The sequence below is a fragment of the Narcine bancroftii genome, chromosome 1 (genome assembly GCF_036971445.1).
Source record: "Narcine bancroftii isolate sNarBan1 chromosome 1, sNarBan1.hap1, whole genome shotgun sequence".
In the NCBI taxonomy this organism is placed as follows: domain Eukaryota; kingdom Metazoa; phylum Chordata; class Chondrichthyes; order Torpediniformes; family Narcinidae; genus Narcine; species Narcine bancroftii.
This window is the reverse complement of record NC_091469.1, coordinates 288,257,869-288,285,855: the sequence shown is the minus strand read 5'-3', so window position 1 is coordinate 288,285,855 and position 27,987 is coordinate 288,257,869. Positions and strand designations below refer to the sequence as shown.

The window sequence follows — 27,987 nt, the reverse complement described above, 5'->3', positions numbered from 1 at the left end:
TTTATTTAGATATAAAGGCTGCTAAATATATAATATCACAATAATTTTATGGAAACAAAAGAACTCTATCCGCTAATTTCCGTTCGACAGAGAGAAGAAAATAAGAGAGGGGTTGGGGGGGGGGGGGGAAGAAAAAGAACCTTCAGCATTTATAATGCTTAAATTTAAACAACAAAATGGCAAGAAACCTTTTATTATGTGTGCGAACGAGCTTGCCTTTATACACAGTGCAAAAAACAACAATTAAAACGACCACCATGACATGAATAAATAAGCAATAATGAAAGTGAAGGTGTGCTTTTATTGTAGAGTTTAGCAAGAGCCTATGGTTAAGGTGTTTCTGAGCCTTTGGCAAAAAAGGAATGGGACAGTGGTCTCCCAGTGGATGAAATGTCGGACTTCCATTTGGGAACTTTTAAAGGAAATAGTTAAAGAATAATGACTCTCGTTGGAGAGATCGTGATAGGATTGGGGAATGTTTTAATACAGTCTGACAGGATTAATTTTGTAAAGTCAAACCCTCGGCTCCTCTAATTGTCTCCAGGGGTGGAAATCACCTGATTTTACCTCACTGTGACTCTCGTCCAGTGGTTCTCAAACTTTTACTTTCCACTCATGTTCCACCTTAAGAAATCCCTTACTAACCTCAGGGCACCTATGCCATTGGTGCACTGTGGCTAGTGAGGGATTACTTAAGGTGGTATGTGAGTGAAAAAATGGTTGCGAACCAGTGTTCTTCTCCAACACCAAGAGGCTCTCCCTTACCTGCTTCACAAAGCCACCATGGCTAGAACCACCATCGCACTTGGAAGCGAGGGAGCGGGATGGGGAAGGAAACAATCAGCCCACAGCCCAAGAATCAATTAAAATGGAAGAGAGTCGAAATGTTAGCAGTCAGAAGATTGCAGAATCACGGTACATTTGCAGTCCCAAAGGAGCCCTCTGCAGGAGTAACTTGCCCCTTCCAGAGGATCCCATTGAGTTCCATTGATCTGGATTGAACCCCATTGTGGTAAGAGGCTGTCCAATACCTAACATGTGTTAGTTTGCCTTGGGTCAGGTCTTGCATTTGGATGTCCCTGTTTTGTTGGAGTCAATGCAAACTACTTGAGACTGAACCCTACCCATACCAACATCTCAAAGGATAAAGCCGACACCTCCCAGGACCATCATCATCCTGATCACAACCTCCCTTTGCTGCTCCCTTCAGGCAGAAGATCCAGGCCCAACAGCAGTTTTCCCAACAGCTACCAGGCTCTTGAGCCTCTCCTTACCACCCTAACCATAACCATGAACTACTCTGGGACCACCACAAAAATCTAGCTGACCCTTTAAAATATTACCTTTTCCTGCACTAATTTCAACTTAATATTTAACAATCTGCCCCTTTTGTATTTATTCTCTATTTTTCAGTCTCCTGTCATATTGTAATTTAACATACTCTGTTGTAGTTGGCATAATTTACGTGAAACATGAAAGCCTGCAGACCCTCCAAACACAGAGATGCTGGAGGAACTCAGCCAGTGTCACAATGTCCCTAGGAGGAAACACTAGATTACAGATGTTTTGAGCCTGACCCCTTCCTATCGGCAATATCTTTACCTCCTATGAATGCTGCGAGACCAGCTGAGTTCCTCCAGCATTTCGGTGTTTTGGGGTATGATTTTCGTACCTGTGTGGCTGCAGCATGCAAGAATTTTTGAGCATCTGTATTTTGTACATGTATATGACAATAAATTCTTGTCATACTATATCTTCTCCCTTGATCTCACAAGTGTTTATCTCTCAACATATGGATAAGATTCATACCTTCCAACTGGACAGGGGAGATTTCTCTCCCGCACTCTTACTAAATTCATGGAACCCTAACAGCTCCATGCTGGGATAGATTCTGCTCACTGGCTGCAGGTGAGAGAAATGTAACAGGAAATATTCCAGTAATACATCTTCCTTGACAGCGAGAGGGCTAGGCTTTCACATTCCTTGATCCTTGAACAGGGGAAGGAGGAAAGGGTCACTGTGCGCTGGGTTTGCATTTCACTACTTCTCTTTCTCCAACAGGGAACCTTTTGAAAGGGGGAGCAGAAGGCAGACTCTGTGAATGAAGGCAGACCAACAGTTGGTGGCACATAGAGCAAGGTCTCTTCAGCTTGCTCTTCTTATATCTCCTGTCATTTCTCTCTTCCTGCATTTTAAATCCTCAGTCTTCAAATCTTCTCTGTTTCCTCCACCTCCCCTTCACACTGGTGAAGGCTCGTTGGGACATTTTCTACTTTGGAACCATTTTGGGACGTCCAAGCTCTTTTGTTCTCAGGTCAATGGAAGGCAAGATGGTCTACAGAGGTCCGTGTGATACTCACATCCCTCGCTCCCAGTTGCTTTTGAAAGAGCTTAATATTCCTTGCATGTTTCTTGAGAACTTGCTCAGAAATGACCATGTTCTGATGTCCAATCAATTCCTTCACATGGTTGACTCCCTTGCAACTGGCAACTGGTAATGCAAATCATCAACAGTAGGAAATGTAAGAATATAACGTGCTACTTCACACTGGCCTTTTGGCCCAGATATGGAGCATTGTTGAAGGAAGAGCATCAGTCATTACAACAGGAAAAAAAGGCTCAGAGTTTGAACAGCAGTCTCCTCACAGAGAAACCAATGTTGGATGATGTCATCCCAAGCCACTCACACACCATTTTAAGTAATCCCTATGCCATTGGTGCTCTGTGATTAGTAAGGGATTGCTTAAGGTGGAATGTGAGTGGGAAGGGAAGGTTGCTCTAGACCCAATTGTTTCTGAAATATTTTGCTTGAGAAAAATTGTCATTGGCCCATTTCCTTTGGAGTTATGAAACCATGCACATAACGAGTCCATGAGGGTTGATTAAAACAATGGTTTTCAAATCTTTTTCTTTACACCCACATACCACCTTAAGCAATCCCTTACTAATCACAGAGCATCTATGGCATAGGGAATACTTAAAGTGGTACATGAGTGAAAAGAAAAAGGTTGAGAACCACTCAGTTAATTCCTGGACGGAACTGGATGATCACATATGATGTCACCACCCCCATGTTTACTTCAGTTCAACCCATTCTCCCAGACGACTGGATTTCCAGGAATATGGAGGCAGTCTGGAGAATAACATGAGGGGTCTATCCTTCTCAAAACCTTCAGCTTGGTGTTGTGGGATCCTGCTGATGGAAGGTTTCCTGTTACTCTCAGACATTAGGTGATTAGACAAAAACTGGATAGACTGGTAACACGGTTGTTAAATTCTAAGTTTAGCTTGGAGAGGGCTGAACTGTTACCCCGAGTTAGGTACTTCACATCCTTCGTGACCGAATTGAAATTCATTCACTAAATAAATCCAGAATAAAAAAACTACATTCAAACAAGTGGATTCTCATTAAAAACAAAAACTACAAGTTTCAACAATGCTTTCCCACAAAGGAAATATAACCCAATTTTGCCTGTCTGTGACTCCAGTCCCACCAATGTGATTGGCTCTGAAGTGTCCTCTAAAATGACTCACCAACAGAAGGTCAGCAAGAAATAATTATATAAGATATTGTGAGGCCAAATGTGCACTATTGTTTGCAGTTTTGGTCACCTGACTACAGGAAAGATATCAATAAGATTGAAAGAGTGCAGAGACGATTTACTAGGATGTTGCCTGGACTTCAGGAACTGAGTTATTAGGAAAGGTTAAACAGGTTAGAACTTTATTCCCTGGAGCGTAGAAGAATGAGGGGAGATTTGATAGAGGTATTTAAAATTTATGAGGGGGATAGACAGAGTCAATGTAGACAGGCTTTTTCCACTGAGGGTAGGTGAGATTCAAACCAGAGGACATGGGTTAAGGGTGAAAGGGGAAAGGTGTAGGGGGAATATGATTGGACATTTCTTCACACAGAGTGGTGGGGGTGTGGAACAAGCTGCCATTTGAAGTGGTGAATGTGGGCTCAATTTTAACATTTAAGAAGAATTTGGACAGGTCCATGGATGAGAGAGGTATGGAGGGCTATGGACTGGTTGCGGGTCAGTAGAATTAGGCAGAATAATATTTGGCACAGACTAGAATGGCTGAAGGGCTTGTTTCTGTGCTGTAATGTTCTATGGTTCTATAGACAATAAATGTCCACATCGTGTGAAGGAACAACTAATGCCGATTGGATGATGAGTAGATTCAAATATAGGCATTTCAACTGGGGAATGAAAACACAGGAATGCTGGAGAAACTCAGCAGGACTCACAGCGTCCATGAGGTAAAGATATATGCAGTAACCGACATTTCGGGCCTGAGCCCTTCTTCAAGGTATAATTAAAAAAGCAGGCAGGCAGCTGAATTAAAAGGCAGGGAGAAGGAAAGAAAGGGCAGGGGAAGGAGCGCAGACCAACAGACAAAAGGTGATAATTGGACATGAGCAGGAGAGGAGCGGTGAGAATTGATCGGCGGAGGGGGGAGGCTCTATGAATGGAGAGCTAGGGGCAAGAAGACAGGGGGAGAAAGGGACAGAAAGAATGAATGTGATGAGAAATAGATGGGGCGAGGGTGGTGGACTAACAGAAACCGAAGAAGTCAATGTTAATGTTGGAGGGTGGTGTTCCTCCAATTTGCAGGTGGTTTCAGTCTAGCTGTGCATGAGACCACAGACAGATATGTCAACATGGGAATGGGGCAAGGAATTGAAATGGGTCGCTCCAGCTGAGGATAATTATTTAATGGGATCATAATCAGACAGCTGGAAATCAAAAGTTCATATTGGCAATACTCTAGGTATTTTCCCAGAAGTCAAACCCCATTTGAGTATTGTTTGGAATATTAATTTGGACTGAATGCCTGCTCAGTAACTGATTGAAATTTACAAACTCACGAGAGGCACAGTCAGAATCTACTCCCCGGGTGAAAATGTCGCACATTGGAGAAGACGCAGTTAGAATGAGAGGGGAGGGAGACATGGAGAGTGATGGGTACCTGGAATGGGCGGCCAGGGGGAGTGGTGGGTACCTTGAATGGATGGCCAGGAGTAGTGGTGGGTACCTTGAACGGGCAACCAGGGGTAGTCGGGGTACCTGGAAAGGGTGGCCAGAGGTGTGATGGGTACCTTGAAAGGGTGGCCAAGGGTAGTGGTGGGTGCCTGGAACAGGCAGCTAGGGATAGTGGTGGGTGCCTGGAATGGGCCGCCAGAGGTAGTGGTTGGTACCTTGAATGGGCAGCCAGGGTTAGTGGTGGGTGCCTGGAACAAGCGATCAGGAGTAATGGTGGAAGCAGGAACATCAGTAACATTTGAGAGACTTCTGGATAGACTCTTGAATATGAAGGGGATGGAGGGATATAGATCATGTGCAAGCAGCAGAGTTTCAGTTTGATTTGGACATCATGTTCAGCCCTGACAAGTGGGCTGAAGGGCTTGTACCTGAGGTACACTGTTCTACATTCACTACTTCAATCATATTATCAGAGATTCCACTAGTACCTCAAGTAAAGTTTTAAAACTTGTAGAAGACATTAACTTGGAGAATAGGGTATGGGTTTGTAGTTAATAGATTGTGATGAATGTTAGAAAAAGGAACATCACACCACAGTAAAGTCCCTTCAGCCCACAATCTTGTGCGGACCTCTCTAAACCTACACAACAATCTAATTTTCCCCTACCTCACACATTCTATTTTTCTTACATCCATGTGCCTGAGTCTTTTAAATATCCCTGTTGTACCAGCCTCCACCACTACCCCGGCAATGCATTCTAGACCCTCTTCGAGTAAAAACCCTACCTCTGGCGTCTCCCCTAAACTTTCCTCCATTCACCTTAAACAGATCTCCTCTGGATATGCTACTGCCATCCCAGGGAAAAGGTGCTGGCTGTCCACCCTATTTACGCCTCACTAATCTTATCTACCTCGATTAAATCACCACTCATCCTCTGTCACTCCAAAGAGAAAAGCCTCAGCCCTGTCAACCTTGCTTCATAAGATGCGTTCCCAATCCAAGAACATCCTGGTAAATCTCCTCTACACCCTCTCAATAGCTTCCACATCCTTTCTGTAATGAGGTGACTAGAACTGAGCACAGTAGTCCAAGGGTGAACTAACCAGAGTGTTCTAGAGCTGCAACATTATCTGACAGCTCTTGAACTCAGTCCCCTGACTAAATAAGGCCAATGCACCATATGCCTTCTTAACTACCCTATCAACTTGAGCAGCAACCTTGAGGGACCTGTGGACTAGGATTCCAAAGCCTTGTGTGTAAACAGCAAAATAACTTCAATGTAAATATGTGTGAGCAGGTAGAAGGGGCAGTGGTGGGAGTGAGGGCATTTTCTGCCCAGAACAAGAAGCAATGAGATTAGACATCCAGAAGCACAATTGACTAAATGTTGGGATGTTGATTAATAGAGCTACAGATACTGATCTGGAGTCAAAACTAACTGCTCCGTGGTGGTGGAGCAGTATCCGTGGTGCCAAAGAGATGATCGACGTTTCGGGTCGAGATCCTGCATCAGGAGTGTGAATCTAGAGGGAGGGCAACCTGTATAAAGAGAAGAGACTGGGTGTGAATTGGTGAGGAGGGGGGAATGATGGAACTAGCTGGGAGGGGCAGAGAGGGGAGGGGGAAAGGTAGAGGAAGAGAATGGAACCAGATAAAGGAAGGATGATGGATGGCTGCAGCCCGGTAAGGGAGGGGAGGAGGAATGAATTTTAAATTGAGAGATATTTACCCTGTAACAGGCTCTTCTGGTCCACAAGCCCACACCTGCCCAAATACACCCATGGGACCAATTAACGTGAGAGGAAACAGGAGCACCTGGATGAAACCCACGCAGAGAATGTATAAACTCCTGACCGGGATTTGAAGCCTGGTCGCTGGTGCTGGAATAGCGTTGCTAAATGTGTCACACAGGAAGGTGGAGACAGAGGACAGAAGGTGATGAGTAGAACTGTATAAGGGAGGGATGATGATGGATGGAACCAGGTGGTGGAGGAGGAGTGGTAGGGAGGGGATAAGAACCCATTGCTGGCAGGGGTGGAGTATTGGGCAGATTGAAATATTCCTGTCAAAAGAGATGGATGTGTGAACCAATTTCGGAAGGTCCTTGGTTGGACTCTCTGCCTTTGGAATCCAAACACAATTTGGGTTTTCTTACGAGTAAAAAGTTATCGAGGAAGGTGAGGGTTGGACATACCATCACTGGCATCTGGGAGTGAAGGAAAGGTGGAAATTCCCACTCTTGCAAGTGATCTGATTGAGGGCTTTCTAGATGATGTGTTTAATAGAAGATCCAAGCTCACACACTCCCTAATAATTCCAGTTGGGATGTGACCTGGTCTGGTTATTACGTGACCTGGATCAATTAGAACATAATCTGGATTAGTTGGGATGTGACCTACTTCCTTCATTTTGTAACTATCTTTAGCTAAACTGCATATATGAAGTTTAGTATTCTGGGGACAATTAGCGTGGGTATAGAAAAGAGGACCAGGAAGCCATTCTTCCCCTTGTAGTCATGCTGGAAACATTCAAAGGATTAGATGGGGCACAGTGCAGTGACGGCCACTTCAGCCAAGTGGCCCGTTGATGTCTGAATGCAATGGAAATGGTTAATCAATGGAGAACTGGAGTCACAATACATTCAATGGCCAAATGTCTGGGCATAACGCAACCTCCATCCAATGACGGGACATTTCTGCTCAATGAAAGGTTGTTGCTGTGAGAAAACTGGACACCCAAGTTCTGAAGAAACCTTCATTCAGATCTGGGGTTTAAATCCTATCACAGGGTCTGCACAGTGACTTTGATGTTAGTTCTAAGCAGGGTTCGATGGAACGTGTCCCCATGGTTCTGAGACTGAAACCACATACACAGACGTGAATTCATTTTCAGAAGATAGAAATATTGGACAGCAAAGTTGATCTTCAAACAAACCGAAAAGTGACACTGCTGATCTTCAGGATTGGTTTGGATCCATTACAAATTACTCGTTGACAACCCAATCATTGTGTGCATTTCCTAGAAGACAACATAGTCTCTCTTCGTGAATATTCAGAGAGGTTTTTATGAGGTTATTGCTGCTAAAATAAACCCTTCCCATTTTCTTGGATAGTTTGACTCTTAAATTAAGCATCCTATCAGGGTGCATCACTGTGTGGGACAGGAACTGCCCCACTGAAGACTACAAGAAACTGCAGAGGGTTGTGAACATGGCACAGACCATCACACACCCTTCTACTCCATTGACTCCATCACACACTCTCCCTCCATTGACTCTGTCCTTAACTCCTGCTGCCTTGGTAAAGCAGCCAGCATATTAAAAGACACATCCCACCCTGTTCACACGCTCTTCATCCCCATCCTGTCAGGAAGAAACTTCACAAGTGTGAGATCACACACTAACAAATTCAACAGTTTCTTTTTTACCATTATCAGACTCTCCAAACTATTCAAACAATGCCACCTTTGCTTGTTACCAACTGATCCATCTCTCTGCAAACTCTGCCATTCTGTTCTATGTATGAGATGTCACAATGGCCAAACAATCTTTATCCCTGCATGGAACATACGTCAATAAATTTGAACTCCCCCACAACCCAATTCTCACATTTGTTCCTTGGTAAGGGAATGGGATATGACATTGGACTTCCATCCCTGTCGGGCCCAGAATCCAAAGGGAAGTTCATCAAGGATCATGATCTTACAAGTTTTTAAAATGCCTTCCCCATGGAGACTCCCCCATGTTGTTAAACATTTTGCAGTTATTCCACAGATAAGTGCTACCTGGGAATAAGAAAGAAATCGAAGGAAAGGACTAACCTGGAGCGCTAAAGGTAGTTACAAAATGAAGGAAGTAGGTTGCCTGCTAATCTCGTACAATAAATGGACATGTTTGCACTCATTAAAGCCTTTAGGTTATTAGTTTTCTTTCTGTTAGAACTGAAGATCAGGGACTAGTTGAAGAGCAGGACTGAGAGAAACTCCCATCAAGAATTGGGGGGTGATTCTTACGCAGAGTCGCTTAGCGACAATTGTTCCGTCTAAAATTACTCCCTCCACTAACCTTGCTTCATTTGCTTCAAGCAGGGTGGCAACTGTGACTAAACCAGTGAGGAGAGTGGAGAGAGGTACTTCAGAAGGTCGTCATTCTCCCATCACACCTTGTTCATTGTGGGTTCTTCAGAACCTTCAAATTCCTTGAAATTTGAATCCCATCAAAATCAAACCCTGACATTTAAACTGCAGCAATGATTCTTTTAACAGTTTAAACCAGCAGATGTGAGCAGAATATCATAGTTCAACCCTCACAAAGTCCACAAAGCTTCAACCTGAAAGAGAAGCAATCTGTATTAACAGCACAATCTCTACGATTTGTACCAGCATTTTTACAAAAAAAAAATAACCAGGTTGTACAAGGAAAAAACATTTAACAGAATTAATATTATTTCTTAAAGTCACACTTTTCATTAAAGAAAAAAAAAATTGGCAGTTCATGGACCCTCCACCTTGGCACAAGGGATTGGAGCTCAGGATCCTTGAGGATTCGGGAGGTCGAAGATAATGGGAGGGTTTATTGGCTGGAAACTGACTGTACAAGTGGAGGCGTTTATGTACGTGGTGTATCCATCTGTCATGATCCCGTAACCTGCAGGAGAGAGATGGTCACCGTACTGTTAGTTCCACGGAGTGATGCCGTGCTTCTCTCAATCTCCACCTAGCAGCCCCCTGACCTATTGACCGCTCCCAATTCACTGACGACCCCCGATTCGAAAGGGGTTGGTAGGTTCATGGGTCACATGAATATATTTAGGCCAGAAGGACCTGTTACTGTGCTCTGTCCCTAAATGAAAAATTAAATGATTAAAACATAGACAGACGTGAGGCTGGAGGTCTCAGCGGGCCAGGCTGTGACTGTTGGCAGAAATGCACAGTCAGCGATTTGGGTCAGGACCCTTTAGGGGGACTTAATAGAAATGGGGCTACATTAGGGACGAGAAGGGGAAAGCTGGGTGGGGCCAAGAGATGAAACACAAAAGTCTGCAGGCACTGCAATTGCAGTAAAGACGCAGAAATACTGGCGGAACTAAGCTGGTCTCAAAGCATCCATAGGAGGTAAAGATATATTACTGATATTTCAGGCCTGAGCCCTTCCTCAAGGTATAATCAAAAAGCAGACAGGCAGCTGAATTAAAGACTGGGGAGAGAATGGGAGGGGGAAAGAGTCCAGATCAACAGAAAAAAAGGTGTGAATAGAACACGATAAGAGGAAAAGTAAGAATTGATTTTGGCTCTGTAAAAGGAGACTGAAGGAAAATGAGGGAGAGGGAGAGAGAGAGAGAGAGAGAGAGAAAGAGAGAGAGAGAGAGAGAGAGAGAGAGAGAAATTCTATCATCTTCCTTCACTGTGGAGAAATCAAACCCACCCAATCCAATTTATTCCAGAAAGTCCTGGGAGATCCTTTCCTTCACTCCCAGGATCTGGCGCTGTTTGTACATTCTCCCCGTGAGATTTCCCTGGATGCTCCGGTTTCCTCCCACCCATCTGAGGTTTGTAGGAGAATTGGTGTCACGGGTTTAAATAGCTGGAATGGGCTTCTGTGTTTTAAAATTTAAATTTAACTCATCGGTGTGAAGAGGAGCTGACGACCCACCCTCGTGGATTCCTCCAAAGACGTGTAGCTTTGGCCGCACTCGCCTCTGCACTGTGTTTAAGAGCTCGACGCATCCTACTCTCTGGAGTTCCTTGGGAACCCAGTCTCGAAAACCTGGGAACAGAAACAAAGCTGTAATGAGCAGGGCCATGCCACAAGATTCTCTTTCCGATGGAGCTGGTCACTCCTATTACCAACCTCATCTGCCATGATGTCAGCAATCCAGTGGCGAGTTAAAGCCTCCGGCAGACCTCCTGTGCCAGGGCTACAATAGACCAGAAGGTAGCATGAAATAGAAAGTGCTGCCAACATACAACAGGTCAGCCAGCACTTCCTGCTGCAAAGAAGAAGGAGATGACCCCTGGGGATGGCAACTGTGGCAGGGGACCATTGAGGGGTCCAGAGGCTGTGGGACTCACATAGGCTGTGGGTGACTTGTGGTCGGGGGATCTGCATAGGTCACAGGCTGCTGGAGATTGGCATAAGGGAATCAGGATTCGACAGGGTGTTGAGTTTGGATCTGGAGTTCAGGATGTTGATGATCGAATAGGAGTCTGTGTGGCTGCAGAGGCTGTGGGAGCACTGGAGGTGAATCCATGGGCCCTCAATGACCCTGAAGGGATTCTCTTTTGCTTCTCTTTCTCCTATAGTTAAGGGTGCCCAGCAATGCTCATGGTGACCCTTGGATTGGCTTATCACAAACAAACTTTGAAGCATATTATGTATATTAAATTTTTAATGTTTTATTATGTGACAATAAAAGGAACTCATGAAGGATGATGTGGGGTATAGTCCTTCTGATGAAGATGCTTCCCTCTGGAGCTGTGAGACTAGAGTGGATGGTGCATGACTTGGAGAGTGTAGTGTGAATTGTGGAGGGTCACGGATCTTGCCGTCTGGAATCTGGTGGGAGTGTGGATTGTGGAGGGTCACGGATCTCGCTGTCTGGAACCTGGTGGGAGTGTGCATTGTGGAGGGTCATGGATCTCACCGTCTGGAACCTGGTGGGAGTGTGGATTGTGAAGGATCACATGACCTCTACATTTGCAACCTAGTCAGAAGTCACCTCACCTACCAATCAAGATCAAGCCCTGTCCACAGGTCAGCGCACACCTGGTCATTGGCCCCTTTAATCAATACCGGGCTGGACCCTCCAGCTGATGGCACTATAAAGCCCACCACTTCTGGGCCACCTGTCTCTTTCTCTTCTGGGATGAACCTGAGCCCCACTTCAGGTTGGAGCCATGGGCAGTGCTGGAGAGTTGTTGGTAAGGTGTGCAGACAAAGGGCTGGGAGCCCTTTAAGTACTGTGAAATCACTATGCCTAGTTTGGAGCCTGCACTTTATCAAGAGGTGGTGGGTATCGTATGTTGTAACTTGATTATAAAGCTTTCTATCTCCGTGTGGCGATTGTGTCGTGTGTGTGTGTGTGTGTGTGTGTGTGTGTGTGCACATGCATGCTTTATCCCTGTTGTGAGTTCTCTAGTTCCCTATGCATGTAAAGAAATCTCTTGGTGCCTGCCACATTGACCACCGCCAGTGGGCTGATAACGCCTCAAACCGTGCATCTTGGCGCCTCACAGTTTGGCGGGCAGCAACCTCCTTTGAAGAAGACCGCAGAGCCCACCTCACTGACAAAAGGCAAAGGAGGAAATACCCAACACCCAACCCCAACCAACCAATTTTCCCTTGCAACCGCTGCAATCGTGTCTGCCTGTCCCGCATCGGACTTGTCAGCCACAAACGAGCCTGCAGCTGACGTGGACTTTTTACCCCCTCCATAAATCTTCGTCCGCGAAGCCAAGCCAAAGAGATGCATGTAAATAAAAACCACTGGTCAGCCAGCCTGTGTTCTGCCTCATTTCTCTTGGGACTTTTCAAACTTGTTTTCTTCACACATGACCAAAAGGGGTTGATTGTCACATGAGTCTGCTGGTGATTGAGGTCAGGGGTTTGGGAGGAGCTGTTGGAGAGCCCAGGCCAGTAGCTACATTTGGACTTTGCTACACCCATCCACCGTGATTACACAACTGGTTCAGCCACTGGGGGAGAGCCTAACATTGTTGCAAGCACTTACCCAAAGGTGGGCTGTGAGTCATGAGAACGTCGATGCCCTCCGGAATTAGATTCCACTTGTCGAGCAGAGACTGCCCCCGAGGCAGGTTGAAACCCCAGCCATTAAACCAGGGGGTCCTGCAAAAGAGAGAACAGATAATGCCAGCACTGCTCGATGTCAGCCTCCTGGGTGTGATCACCCAGTCCCAAGAGGCAGGTCAAGCAACAGTGGGGAGGAGAACTTGGGAGTCCCTTACAGCAATATAAGCTGGAAATAGGCAAATCGTGGAGAATGGAAAACGAGACTACATTTTCTTCAGCGATCTTCCATGCAAACCTAACAAAAGAGCTTTGAAATTGAAGCATGCAGCTCATGAATTTAAACTAAAACTCTGCTGTTTGCACATAATACCCCGATTACCTGCATATTCAACGATTCATCATGAAGCCTCTTAAACGCTACTAATGTACCTGCTTCCACCACTACCCCTAGTAGCCCCTTTCATACACCCACCACTTGCAGGAGTGAATGTTGAGGCTACTTTTTATGTTGTATATTAATGATTTAGATTATAGAATGAATGGCTTTGTGACTAAGTTTGGCCTTCATAAATCAACGTATTGAGTATTGCAGTTGGGGTGTTATGGTAATGTATAAGACATTGGTGAGGGCTTTGATGAAGGGCTCAAGCCTGATGCGTTGTTTATGTATCTTTGTGCCTCTGCTACATAAAGGACATAGTTAAACCTGCTGAGCTTCTCCAGCATTTTGTGTTTTTACTTCGACCACGGTGTCTACAGAATTTTGTGATTTACTTGTATAAGACATTTTTGAGGCCAAATTTGGAGTATTGTGTGCAGTTTTGGTCACCGAACAACAGGAAAGATATCAATAAGTTAGAAAGAGTGCAGAAAAGATTTACTAGGATGGTGCCTGGACATCCGGAACTAAATTACAGGGGAAGGTTAAACAGGTTAAGACATTTTCCATGGACCGTAGAAGAATGAGGAGAGATTTGATAGAGGTGTTTAAAATTATGAAGGGGATAGACAGAGTAAGTGAGGGTCGGTGAGATACAAACCAAGAAACTTGCTCTGCACATCCCTTTTAAACTCTCCCCTTTCACAGGATGTTAAAACTCAAGAAACCCATGTACAGTAAAATCCCCATTATCCAGAATTCAAAAAAAATTACAGAAAATAAATAGGTTAAAAAATACGGGTTTGAAATCTCAAGCAACCAGAAAATTCACTTATCTGGCATCTACCAAACCCCATAGGTGCTGGATACCGCGGGTTTTACTTTATCTTCAAAGCAAAATGAATCATAAAGGAACTTGCATGGGAACATTGGAAAACAAGGCCATTCAGCCCATCAAACCTGTTGCCCATCAGGGCTTTCCCTGGACAAGATGGCACTTTCATTGTTGGTTCAATTGGAAGAACTCTTTCCTGAAACACAGTCGCTGGGTTTAAATCCCACTCCTGAGGCATGAGCTGCCACATCAATGGAGGTGCCACACTCTGCAGGAGATTGTAACTTGAACCCTTGTTTGTCCACTCTCACACTGGCAAAGGTCCCACAGATTTTATGCTGAAGGGAAATGCTGAAATCCTCTCTAGAGTCCTGGCTGATGTACAACCCTCAAGCAAGATAAATAAGTAGGAATTACATAGAGGAGGCCACTCAGGCCTCCAAGTGCTGTGAAAGGCACTATGTAAATGCAAACTCTCATATGTTTCACATTAATAATGGGGCAGTTGACAGAGTTGCAGTTGTAGGCTATTGCTGCTAATATGGGCAACCTCTTGTTGCGCCTTTCATTTTCTCCCACTGAGTTCCTCCAGCAGTCTTTTACCCCTTTGTAAATGCGTGAGAATCTCTCACCAATGGTGTTGCCAGCTCTGTATATTCCAGGGGGATCCTATCCTGACCACCCCACCTCAGAGAAACAAGACAAGAATTTCCTCCCCCACCCTCAATATTTTTACACTAAGAAGCTAAAGTGTCGGGAGTTGCAAAGAACCATATTCTTAATGATTTTTTTTAAACACTAGCTAAACGTATGGGAGGGGCCAGGAGGTTAACCTTTAAAATAGTATTAATGAAGTTACAGGGATCTGTGGATAGGGCTTAGACAGCAGTAACAACACCCAATGACAGGAAACATACCAGCCTGGGTAGAGCACTGGCTGACTGGCAGGAAGCATATTCTGGTAAAGCTGCCAGATGCTGGTGATGTTCTGCAGGAGTGAATGTTGAGGCTACTTTTTATGTTGTATATTAATGATTTAGATTATAGAATGAATGGCTTTGTGACTAAGTTTGGCCTTCATAAATCAACGTATTGAGTATTGCAGTTGGGGTGTTATGGTAATGTATAAGACATTGGTGAGGGCTTTGATGAAGGGCTCAAGCCTGATGCGTTGTTTATGTATCTTTGTGCCTCTGCTACATAAAGGACATAGTTAAACCTGCTGAGCTTCTCCAGCATTTTGTGTTTTTACTTTGACCACGGTGTCTACAGAATTTTGTGATTTACTTGTATAAGACATTTTTGAGGCCAAATTTGGAGTATTGTGTGCAGTTTTGGTCACCGAACAACAGGAAAGATATCAATAAGTTAGAAAGAGTGCAGAAAAGATTTACTAGGATGGTGCCTGGACATCCGGAACTAAATTACAGGGGAAGGTTAAACAGGTTAAGACATTTTCCATGGACCGTAGAAGAATGAGGAGAGATTTGATAGAGGTGTTTAAAATTATGAAGGGGATAGACAGAGTAAGTGAGGGTCGGTGAGATACAAACCAAGAAACTTGCTCTGCGCATCCCTTTTAAACTCTCCCCTTTCACAGGATGTTAAAACTCAAGAAACCCATGTACAGTAAAATCCCCATTATCCAGAATTCAAAAAAAATTACAGAAAATAAATAGGTTAAAAAATACGGGTTTGAAATCTCAAGCAACCAGAAAATTCACTTATCTGGCATCTACCAAACCCCATAGGTGCTGGATACCGCGGGTTTTACTTTATCTTCAAAGCAAAATGAATCATAAAGGAACTTGCATGGGAACATTGGAAAACAAGGCCATTCAGCCCATCAAACCTGTTGCCCATCAGGGCTTTCCCTGGACAAGATGGCACTTTCATTGTTGGTTCAATTGGAAGAACTCTTTCCTGAAACACAGTCGCTGGGTTTAAATCCCACTCCTGAGGCATGAGCTGCCACATCAATGGAGGTGCCACACTCTGCAGGAGATTGTAACTTGAACCCTTGTTTGTCCACTCTCACACTGGCAAAGGTCCCACAGATTTTATGCTGAAGGGAAATGCTGAAATCCTCTCTAGAGTCCTGGCTGATGTACAACCCTCAAGCAAGATAAATAAGTAGGAATTACATAGAGGAGGCCACTCAGGCCTCCAAGTGCTGTGAAAGGCACTATGTAAATGCAAACTCTCATATGTTTCACATTTATAATGGGGCAGTTGACAGAGTTGCAGTTGTAGGCTATTGCTGCTAATATGGGCAACCTCTTGTTGCGCCTTTCATTTTCTCCCACTGAGTTCCTCCAGCAGTCTTTTACCCCTTTGTAAATGCGTGAGAATCTCTCACCAATGGTGTTGCCAGCTCTGTATATTCCAGGGGGATCCTATCCTGACCACCCCACCTCAGAGAAACAAGACAAGAATTTCCTCCCCCACCCTCAATATTTTTACACTTAGAAGCTAAAGTGTCGGGAGTTGCAAAGAACCATATTCTTAATGATTTTTTTTAAACACTAGCTAAACGTATGGGAGGGGCCAGGAGGTTAACCTTTAAAATAGTATTAATGAAGTTACAGGGATCTGTGGATAGGGCTTAGACAGCAGTAACAACACCCAATGACAGGAAACATATCAGCCTGGGTAGAGCACTGGCTGACTGGCAGGAAGCATATTCTGGTAAAGCTGCCAGATGCTGGTGATGTTCTGCAGGAGTGAATGTTGAGGCTACTTTTTATGTTGTATATTAATGATTTAGATTATAGAATGAATGGCTTTGTGACTAAGTTTGGCCTTCATAAATCAACGTATTGAGTATTGCAGTTGGGGTGTTATGGTAATGTATAAGACATTGGTGAGGGCTTTGATGAAGGGCTCAAGCCTGATGCGTTGTTTATGTATCTTTGTACCTCTGCTACATAAAGGACATAGTTAAACCTGCTGAGCTTCTCCAGCATTTTGTGTTTTTACTTCAACCACGGTGTCTACAGAATTTTGTGATTTACTTGTATAAGACATTTTTGAGGCCAAATTTGGAGTATTGTGTGCAGTTTTGGTCACCGAACAACAGGAAAGATATCAATAAGTTAGAAAGAGTGCAGAAAGGATTTACTAGGATGGTGCCTGGACATCCGGAACTAAATTACAGGGGAAAGTTAAACAGGTTAAGACATTTTCCATGGACCGTAGAAGAATGAGGAGAGATTTGATAGAGGTGTTTAAAATTATGAAGGGGATAGACAGAGTAAGTGAGGGTCGGTGAGATACAAACCAGGTTCTTGATTAGCCAGGTCATCAAAGGTCATGGGGAGAAGGCTGAGTGGGAAAATGGATCAACTCATGTTTAAATGGTGGGGCAGACTTGATGGGCTGAATGGCCAATTTCTACTTCTATGTCTTATGGTCTTCATTAATTATGTTATAGTCTACACCATTGTGTTAACAGAATCTTGGATTTGTAAAGTAAGTTACAATCAGAGTGTGCACCCATTGTAACAGAAACTTAGACGTTGTTAACTAAGTTAAATTCATGGTTAATTAAGCATTTCATTCTATAATGAATCTTTATATTTTATCTTAGATAATTAGGTCTTTGTAACTCCCCATTCTGTGATCAAAACTTAGTTTTACTGCTAATTAAGTTTCTGTAATTATGTCCATTAAGAGTATAAAACCTGCACAGGAGATCAGCTTTGATTAATCTCCTGATGTTCATCAGTTTTAATAAATCCCCCATTGTTTAAAACACCATCTTCCTGTGGCCTTTCTGTTTGCTCCTTCACTCAGCCCAGAGTCCCAACTAGGTGGACATGGATGTATTGGGCTGAAGGGCTTGTTCCCTGCTGTGTGGATCTTCCGTAACTCTTGGAGCCATTCCAGGTACTTGAAAACCTTGAGAATGAGGGGATTCGCTGGAACCAAGGTGGGGAGGTCATTCATTCAAACAGTGCAGAAGCTGTACAATTCATGGAGAGAGGAGATGGCTGGTATGGATCCGGAGGATGTCCGGTGCTCCTCTGTGGGGTCCTACTGCCCAGTGGTCCTGCCTATGCAGGTATACACTGCCTGACATGAACGAGCATGCAGTTCGGCACCCAAGGTAGCAGTGCTCATGTTTAGCAGCCCAGACCATGAGGGGTGTAGACTCCAGGGGAGAAATGGTCCAGCACAGGGCACCGGAGCAGAAAAACACCCCTCACTCAATCAAGGAGAAACCTGGGAGAGGACCCCACAGGGACAGAGACTACAGAGGAGGGCCAGCAAGGGACCCGGATGCCAATGGACCCATACCAGGCAGTGGGCTGCTGGAGACTGGCTCATGGAAACCAGGATTCAGGACCAGAATCTGTGAGAGTTCTGATGCCAAGCAGGGAATCCGGAAGGCCCCAGGCGCTGACAGCTCCCTGATCATATCTAATGGTATCATGAAGAAAGCATATTAGCGCCTCTCCTTCCTCAGGAGTTTGCAGAGGTTTGTTATGACATCGGAAACCCTGGAATATTTCTACAGAGGTGTGGTGGAAAGTGTACTGACTGGCAGCATCATGGACCTCCAAAAGGTAGTGAACACAGCCCAGGATATCACAGGCAAAACCATCCCCACTATTGAGCAGGGAACACTGCTGTTGGAGAGCAGAAGCAATCATCAAAGACCCTCACCACCCAGCACACGCTCTTTTCTCGCTGCTGTCATCAGGAAAGAGGTATAGGTGCCACAAGACTAGTGCCATCAGGTTCAGGAACAGCTTTTACCCCTCCACCATCAGACTTCTCAATGACAAACTTGATTATGGACTCTTATTTGTGCACTTTATTGATTTTCTTTTTGTTCTCTCTATATTGCACAGTCAGTTTGTTTACATTCATTACCTGTTTACAGTTCTTTGTTTGTTTACATGTTTTACAGTGTGTACTGTTTATTTTTTTTTGCACTATCAATAAGTGGTAATTCTGCCGCACCCGCAGGAAAAAGGAATCTCAGGGTTGTATGTGATGTTAAATCTGTACTCGACAATAAATATGAAATCTGGATTGGTAAACAGAGGCCAAGGAGTGAGACTCGACGCTTGGAATTTTGGAAACAGACAAGAGGCCATACAGCCACAGATGTGATGTCTTTGGAGGAGAAATCCACAGACACTCGTTCTTTCCGAAGGGACTCTCCTCTGCTTCTATTTTTCATCTTGGTTGTGGCACTGGACTCATGGTGCCTCTGTTTACAGGGCAGACAGAGGGAAACAAATCTTATGTCCACAACAAAGGAATCTTGAATTTGAATTTAGACATATGAATTTCGGCCTTGAGCCTGTGCCACCCAATTACATACAATCGATCCACAATCTGGCTCATTTTGAATGGTGGGAGAAAACTGGAGCCCCTGGGAAAACCCACGCAGAAATGGGGAGAACGTACAAACTTCTTACAGACAGCGCGGGAATTGAACCCAGTCGCCGGTGCTGTAGCAATGTGGCACTAATCACTACGCTAAGCGTGCCGTCCATTCTGAATCCTGAACTTTGCTCTTGAATGCTCTTCCACTGAGATCCATCGAGCCAAGATACTGAATGCATTCGAGAAGGAGATGGATTTCTGGAAACTAAAGGCACCGATGAGTCAGGGTTCAGAGTGGGAACGTGGCATTGAGATAATGTGTCGGCCATGATTGCGATGAATGGAGGAACAAGTTTGAGGAGCTGAATGGTCTCATGGTTTTTCGATATTTCACTGTCTGATCAAGGAAGACGCACTGAAAGCGATCGTAAACCTACGCAGTGTTGCAGAAATACCATCCACTTTCTGCATCCACAGACAGCAGACTGGATTTCAGTTTAACATCTCATCCCCAACGCTCTGCAGTGTTCCCTCAGGAAGCTTTCGATGTCAGCCCCAATTCCCCATTGCGAACCTGTCCGGAAGAGGTCGGATCATCAGTAGTGAAGGCGGCAGTGGCTGAGTTACCCACTTCAAGCCTACTTGTTTCCACCAGACCACCCCACGGATCAGGATACAGAGGGAGAGCGAGAACAACCACTTCCTCTGCAGAGTTTCACTTACCTTCGCATCATCAACTCTACATCCTTTCTATCTTTAATTACATCAGACAGAACTGACAAAGAGCAATGGTGTCCCAATTAATGACTTAGATAATTGAATAGCATATTAATTGAATAATATGCAGCAAATAATTGAATAATCACACAAATTAAATGAAGACACAGTAATTCCTCACCACGTCCACACACGGCTGTATCGGGCAGGGTTCATTTATATTATCATCCTTTCTGTGTCGAGATGCCAACCTCTAGGTTCAAGAGCAGTTTCTTTCCAACAGCTATCAGACTCTTGAACTTCCCCTTGTTAGACTAGTCTGGAACTGCTCCAACATCACTATTTTTTTAATTTAAGTCTCTTTTTAATTCAATTAAGTACGTGTTGGGATGGTTTATTTTGGCAAAGTACCCATTTGGCTGCAGCAAGTAAGAATTTCAGTGCATATATGCATTGCACAATGTTTATAACAGTAAACTCATAAGGCAGATCCTGAAAATGCTTGAACAAAGAACCTTTGCAGGCCAGACAGCATCCGTATGTAGAAACAGTCAGTCAAAGTATCAGGTGTGAACTCTTTATCAAGACGTAAGCCTGTCTTAGTCTTGAGAAAGGGTCCAGACCCAAAACACTGACTGACCATTTCTACCCATGAACACTCTCTGACCTGTTGAGTCCCTTCATCAGTTCTTTGTTTCAAGATGCCAGCATCTGCAGCCTTGTGCTTCCCCCGAAAATGCTTAACGTCACATCCTTACTCCAACAGTTGGTCACGGATCTAAGGACAGAGCCCCTTCTGTGGGCAACTGTGCTCTTTCCCCTGCCCTTGAGGACCCCCATCACCCAGGCCATGCCCACTTCACTCTGCTACAATCGGGGAAAAATCACGAGCCTGAAGGCGAGCACTCAGTGGAAGGACAGCTTCTTCCCCACTACTGTCAGATTCCTGAATGATCAATGAACCACAGACACTGCCTCACTTTGAGTTTTATTTTGAATATTTTATTTTGAGAATTTTCAATCAACATCCAGTCAAAATGAAGAATAATTTAAAAAATTGATATCCTTAATATTAACAGAATAAATACAAATCACGATTCGAAGGTCAATATTAAAGAAAGTGAGAAAAAAATAAGGAAAGGGTCAAATTGTTATAAAGAGAGAAAAATGTCCACTCCCATCAAGGGACAAATAACCTGAGCTATCCAGGGTCCTCGGCACTGCGACCACCGGGGTGTGGAGGAATAAATAGAAGAGGGAATCGTTAAAGATTTACCCTGATGTACCTTTGGTATGAATTCCATATTCTTGAAAATATATCATCCCAGTTTCTGAGGTTCTAGATGATCTTCTCCAGGAGAACACAATTCTGCATTTCTATCTTCCAGTGGCTAAACCTAGTTGGGAATCAGATTTCCAAGTAACTGCCATGCATTTCCTGGCCACTGCTAAAGCGAGCTTAATGAATTATGTTTTATATTTCAACAGCCTCATTTTAGGTCTTACGTTTTCTAAATTCCTCAATAAAAATAATTCAGGAGCCTGAGGGTATTGAATTCCAGTAACTTTTTTTCCAAGAGATGACACAAATCTTCCCAGAATGGCCTCATTTTAGGTCATGACCAGGTTGAATGCAAGAAAGTACCTATTTCTTGACCACAATGGTGTAATATTTCTGATTTGCATTTATGTAACTTTTGTGGAGTGAGGTGTAGCTGATGCAAGAAGTTAAATTGCACCAGCTGATCCCTACATTAATCATAGGAACATTGGAACATAAGAAGTAGGAACAGGAGTAGGCCAAAAATGGCCCATCGAGCCTGCTCCGCCATTCAATACGATCATGGCTGATCTAATTTATGACCTAACTCCACCTACCTGCCTTCTCCCCATATCCCCTAATTCCTCTATCATGTAAAAATTTATCTAACCGAATTTTGATCATGCTGTCCCGACATAGGTCAGACCAGCAAAATGGATCAATTTCTACACCCAAATCTGAGTCCCACCTTTGTCTTGATTTATCGAGCCCTTGTGTAAGGGTTCCCACCTGAAGTAAGGAATATAACTTTGAAATAATTTTTTTGTGCTCCCCTTGTCTCTATTTCACAGGTTAGTGCTGGACTTAATCTGTCTCTTAAATAAGGTCCTAACTGAAGATAGCAGAAAAAAAGATGTATTTAAAACTCCATATCTATTCCTAATTTGCTCAACTGTAATAAATTGTCCCTGCTCATAACAATCCTCTTTGGGACCAAGTGTCCAAGATTTTATAATCAATCATTAATGGAATTAACTTATTTTGAGCCAGGGGTATTTTAGGTGAAAGGTCCACCTTGTCCCCAATTTGACCATTAATTTTATTCCATATTGTAATTATATACTTTAATGGGGGGGGGGGGGGATGGAGGGCTTCTTTAGGCCCAGATAAAAATTTAGAATTCCATTTATATATGAGATTTTCTGCTATCATCTCACCAACCTTATGCAACTCCAATTTTACCCATGAAGACTTGTTTCCTCCATCAAAGAGGGAGGTGATAAACTTTCGTAATTCCAAGTTAGTTTATTGATAGAGACTCTGGAAGGCTTACTTTTCCACAGAAACTTCCTGATGCATTTATTAAGGTTTTGAAAGAATCTCTGAGGTATAGGAACAGGAAAACTTTGGAGAAAATATTGTACTCTGGGCAGCACATTCATTTTTAATACAGTTGACCCTTCCAACTAAATTTATTGGGAGGGTCACCCATTTATTAAGATCATCCTCAATTTTCCGAAGCAAGGGAAGATAATTCAACTTGTATAAATTCTGCAGGTTGTTGTCAACCTTGATACCTAAATATTTAATCCCATTGAGCGGCCATTTAAATTGAGAATTTCTCTTAATTTGTTCATAATTCCTTCCATAAGTGGCATAACTTTCGTTCTTGTCCCAATTGACTTTATAACCCGATATAATCCCAAAATCTTCCAATTTAGACTGCAATTTTTGTAATCGGTTAACTGGTTCTGTCAGATATATCAGAACATCTTCAGCAAATAAAGAGATTTTATGTTCTTCCTCATTGATCCTGAAACCCTTTATTTCTGGAATTACTTGGACTTTTTCCTGCACTATTTTTATTATTTTGGAGATGCTGTCACAAAACAATTAATTTCATGTCATTAAATTCTGATTCTGATTCTTTCTCCCAAACCTCCAGAGGGAGAAGGTTTGTGGCTCACAGTCAAAAGCAGGAACCATTGTTGGTGTCCGCCCTTCTCACTGGCATCTTCACCCCCATACTCTCGTGCTCCAGGGGAAATAACAAGGCAAAGCAAGGACCAGGAGATGTTGGGAGCACAATTTAGTACAGAGCCTCGGCAGGCGCCAGCAACGAAGCCAGAGGTTTGGTCTCAGATCATTACCAGCAGAGGGCATGGCCTTCATTCCCTGTCTGCTTCATGTCTGTACAATATTTCCCTGAGTGAAGCCTGTCATGAATCACCTAAAAACTAACAACTGTGAAACAAAAGCACACCGACGTTTAAACTGTCCAGGCCTCATTGACTGTGGCCTGCTCGAAAGGATTAACAAATAGATCTCAGGGTCAATTAAATTTATTACGTTTGCAGACCAGAGACTTGGAAATTACGTAAGTATTGTGGTTCGATGAGATAAACAGTGAAAGCCACGGCACGGATACAGTGAATACAGTGAACAATCCCCAAGTGTGTGGAACACCCTGAATTCCCGGTGATCAGTCCTGATTATGCAGAGCGATCAGAAGGCCGAAATGAACAGTCCCCACTCAGAAAACTCTAACACAGCCATCCCTTCTCATCGGGATCCCAGGGGTGCGGTGGTGGGGTGGGGGGGGGGGGGGGGAATGCAGGGCACATTTAAGTAGAAACCTTCAAATAAAACACAAAGCTGGAGAAACTCGGCAGATCCAACAGTCCACTTTATAAAGCAAAGTTAAAGATACAGAACCAACGTTTCGTGCTTGAGCCCTTCATTGAGGTAGGAGCAAAATGTAGGCAGACACCAGAATTGAAGTAAAAGCCTTGTTTTCATTTCACCTCACGTTACATCAATATTTTTTATGTAGTCAGTAGGAGAAAAGTACAGAAGGAACAAAAGTGTGATGGCTTCACAGGGAAGGGGGGGCCCATAAACTTTGAGTAGAGTCCTGGGCGGGGCAAAAGGTTGAGAATGGCTGTTCTAGCAGACGGCTCATACACTACAAAACACGTAATATTCCCAAACAAACAGAGGAGGATTAAATATTTTAAATTTTACATTTCGGCCTGAGACCTCTAAATTAAATTAAAGTCAGACAGACAGCGCTGTAACAGGCCCTTCCTGCCCACGAGGCTGTGCGGCCCAAATACCCCAATCAATCAACAAACCCCGTGCATTTTGAAGGGTGGGAGGAAACTGAAAGTCCCAGAGGAAATTCACACAGACACAGGGAGAAGTACAAACTCCTTACACAGCGGCCAGACTGGAACCCGGGTTGCTGGCACTGTAAGAGCTTTCTAACCGTTATGGTAACCGTCCTGCCAAGATCCCCCAATCATTCTTTGAAACTCTAGCCAGTGCAGTTCCAGAGCCTTCAAAAGCTCCTCATTTGAGCTGCCAGAGGAAGTGGTAAAAGTGGAGAAAAATGAATTATTTCAAATTAATTTAGACAGATGCACAGGTAGAGGTGGGGGAAAATGTAGGACTAGCTCAGCTAGACATCTGGAAGACATGAAAAAGTTGGGCCAAAGGGCATTTTGCTGTGCTGTAAAACTCTGTGACTCTATCTCGGATGAATTGCCAGTATCCATGTTACATGTCAGCACCAATGACACAAGGAGTGAAAAGGGATGGGGTGTTGCAAAAGGAATGCAAAGAGTTGGAACTGACTGGCCAGGGACAGAGATTGAACTCAGGGGCAGTTGTTCTTAACCTCACAGATCAGCAAAGGTACTCAAGAAATACCAAAACTGAAGATGCTGGAATGTTATGTGAACGAGGAGAAGCGGAGGGTTCAGTAGGTCAAGCAGCATCCATGGAGAGAAATGGGACTTGGAAATGCCAAGGCACCAATGTTCCACGGGCACATCTGTACTCAAATGGTTAAGACAAGAACTAGATGACATGGGTTAAAGGTGAAAGGTGAAATGCTTAAAGGAAGCATTAGGAGAAACTTCTTCATGCAGAGACTAATGAGAGTGTGGAACAAATTGTGAACTGAAGTGGTCAATGTGAGCTCAATTTTGACACTGAAGATTTTCTTTTAAGACATAACAGCCCAGTAACAGGTCCTTCTGGCCAAATACTCCAATCAACCTTGGTATATTTTGAAGGGTGGGAGGAAACCAGAGCACCTGGGGAAAATCCACGTGGATATGGGGAGAACATACAAATTCCTTACAGACAGTGTAGGATTCAAACCTGGGTCACTGGCAAAGTAACAGTATTGCGCTAACCGCTACGCTGAACCTATCGCAAAATTTGGATAGGTACATAGATGGGAGGGGTATGGAGGCCTATGGGTGCGTAGGCTGCATAATAGTTTGGTACAGACTAAATGGGTTGAAGGGTATTTGACTGCGCTGGAGAGTTCGATGATTCTAATGCTCAGAAATTTCATATAAACACCCAAGGAGTTGCCACACAGTGTGGAATTTCAATAAGCTTCTCCTGTATATTTTCATTTTAATTTGTTGAAGTATTGCATTGTGATTTGGGAGGAGCCTGATCATATCTCTCTTACCCCAATCTAATATCAAAAGCCTTCTTCATTCACCATTATGCTTTCAATAGCACTTTTATGTTCTGGCGATAGCCCAGTAAAAGTGCCCAAGGCTCTTCACAGAAGTGCTCTCAGACATATTAAGGCAGCAAGACACTCACTGAGATGTCAGGGTAGATCACCAAATGCTTATTCGAAAGTTGGTTTCAATAAGGGTCACAGTAGAGAAAGAAAGGGAGAGGGGAAGTCTCAGGCAGAATACCTGACAATCTCAAATAAATTAGCATATTATATAGTATTCCTACAATGAACGTTCAATGAACGTGTTTGCAATCAATATATTCAACCTCCACACAGTGCCAAGTTGTCTCATCTAATCAGAATGATTATTTTCTCTTGAAATATAGCTTAATTATTAAACAGAATATCCTGTCCATTCACTTGTGTTGTTATCCCCAGCTTTGCAGCATCTTGACACCACCTCGCTATGGCTCAAAGTACAATGGACGGGCAAATTTCTACAGATGTGTGGTGGAAAGTATGCAGACCGGCTGCATCATGGCCTGGTGTGGGGACACCAATTCCCCCGAGTGTAAAGCCTGGCAAAAAATTAGTGGACACAGCCCAGGTCATCATGGGCAAAACTTTCCCCACCAACGAGAACATCAACAGAGAACACTACCATCGGAGAGCAGCAGCAATCATCAAAGACCCTCACCACCCAGGACATGCTCTGTTCTCACTGCTGCCATCAGGAAAGAGGTCTAGGTGCTACAAGACAGGAACAGCTGCTCCCCCTCCACCATCAGGCTCCTCAACAACAAACTCAATCAGGGGTTCATTTAAGGTCTCTTACTTGGGCACTTTATTGATTTTTTTTTCCTCTCTGTAGTGCACAGTCAATTTGTTTACATTTCTTTATTTGTTTACATGTGTATGTTGTGTTCAGCTTTTTTTTGCACTATCAATAAGTGGTAATTCTGTCTCGCCTGCAGGATAAAGAATCTCAGGGTTGTTTGTGACGTCATGTATGTACTCCGACAATAAACGGGGCAGCACGTTGGCGTAACGGTTAGCGTAATGCCTTTACAGTGCCAATGTTCCTGTGTCTGTGTGGGTTTTCCCGGTTTCCTCCAACCATTGGAAATGTACCGGGGGTTATAGGTTAATTGAGTGGCACAGACTCTTGGGCCAAAATGGCCTGCTACCATGCTGCATGTCTAAATTTAAAAAAAATCTGAAACCTGAATCTGAAGCTAACACAAGATTGACCCAGTGCTTCTTCTTGCTTTGCAGGGCACTAGAGGCAAGGCTGATTCCTTGGTGGATGCTTCGAACCAACAGACTGGCTGGGTTCCCAATTATTACTCACTTGCAGACACAGAGGTTAAGCAATGGGAAAAACTTTAACAGCAGGGCAACAGGTTTTCACAAAATCCCAAGAGGCCCTTCAGCCTATGAATTACTCATAAGCATCACTTATGCTAAGTTGGCAAATATGAGAGGCAATTTTCACACAGCAAGGCCTTTGGACATTCAAAATTAACACATAGTCAGTCAATGAAAATAAAAATCGAAACTGTCAGTGCTGGAAATCTGAATATGCTGAAACACTCAGCAGGTGAAATAAAACAGGAAAGTCTGCAGACACCGTGATCGAAATAAAAACAATGCTGGAGAAACTCTGCAGGTCAGTCAGTGTACTTCATAGAGCAAAGATACATAACCAATGTTTGATTAGCCAGCATCTGTGAGGGGGAAGGGTAGAGAGTGAAGACCCTTCATCAGACCATTGTGGATTCCTCTATATCGGGGAGACTGGACGCAAACTGGGAGATTGTTTCATTGAGCACTTTTGCACTGTCTGCTGCAATAAAGTGGACCTTCCAGTGCCACCCATTTGAAATTCACACCCCATTCCCACTCCAACATGTCTGTCTCATGCACTACCAAATGGAGGTCATCCACAAATTGGAGGAGCAACACCTAATATTCCATCTGGGCCCCCTCCAACCAGATGGCATTACCATCGACTTCTTCATTTTCTGTTAAAGTCCTCTCCCTAATTTCTCTCCTTCCTTATCCCCCATATTTTTTCCTTCATCTCCCCACCCCCTTCCTTCCCCATTCAGAGAGCTAGCTCCTCTTCTTATTACCTTTCTGTTCTACCCTCCCACCTATCTCCACCTCTGATCTTTTAGCTTGTGCTCCTCCCTCTCCTCTCCCCTACCATCCCCTCCCTTTCCCT

The 27,987-nt window shown here is 43.8% G+C and overlaps 1 protein-coding gene and 1 long non-coding RNA gene across 4 annotated transcripts in view; one reads left to right on the top strand and one right to left on the bottom strand.

The window, feature by feature from the left end:
• The window catches only part of mpped2a (metallophosphoesterase domain containing 2a), a 145,600-nt gene continuing 117,613 nt past the window's right edge, over nucleotides 1-27,987 (bottom strand). Inside the window, exons 5-8 of one of the 3 annotated variants that reach the window (XR_011346397.1) lie at nucleotides 12,720-12,835; nucleotides 10,643-10,756; nucleotides 7,187-9,637; nucleotides 1-6,531 (exon numbers count right to left, since the gene is read on the bottom strand). Coding sequence is in view for 1 of the 3 variants with exons in the window: in XM_069902910.1 (XP_069759011.1) it covers nucleotides 9,519-9,637; nucleotides 10,643-10,756; nucleotides 12,720-12,835 (349 nt within the window). In the remaining 2 variants the exon portion in view is untranslated. Of the gene's footprint in view, nucleotides 9,638-10,642; nucleotides 10,757-12,719; nucleotides 12,836-27,987 lie in introns of all 3 variants that reach the window. The other 2 variants (XR_011346399.1, XM_069902910.1) reach the window with 2 other exon arrangements.
• On the top strand, nucleotides 8,588-27,424 carry LOC138745669 (uncharacterized). The gene is made up of 2 exons (XR_011346401.1): nucleotides 8,588-8,825; nucleotides 27,036-27,424. It is a non-coding gene; the product is annotated as an uncharacterized lncRNA (long non-coding RNA).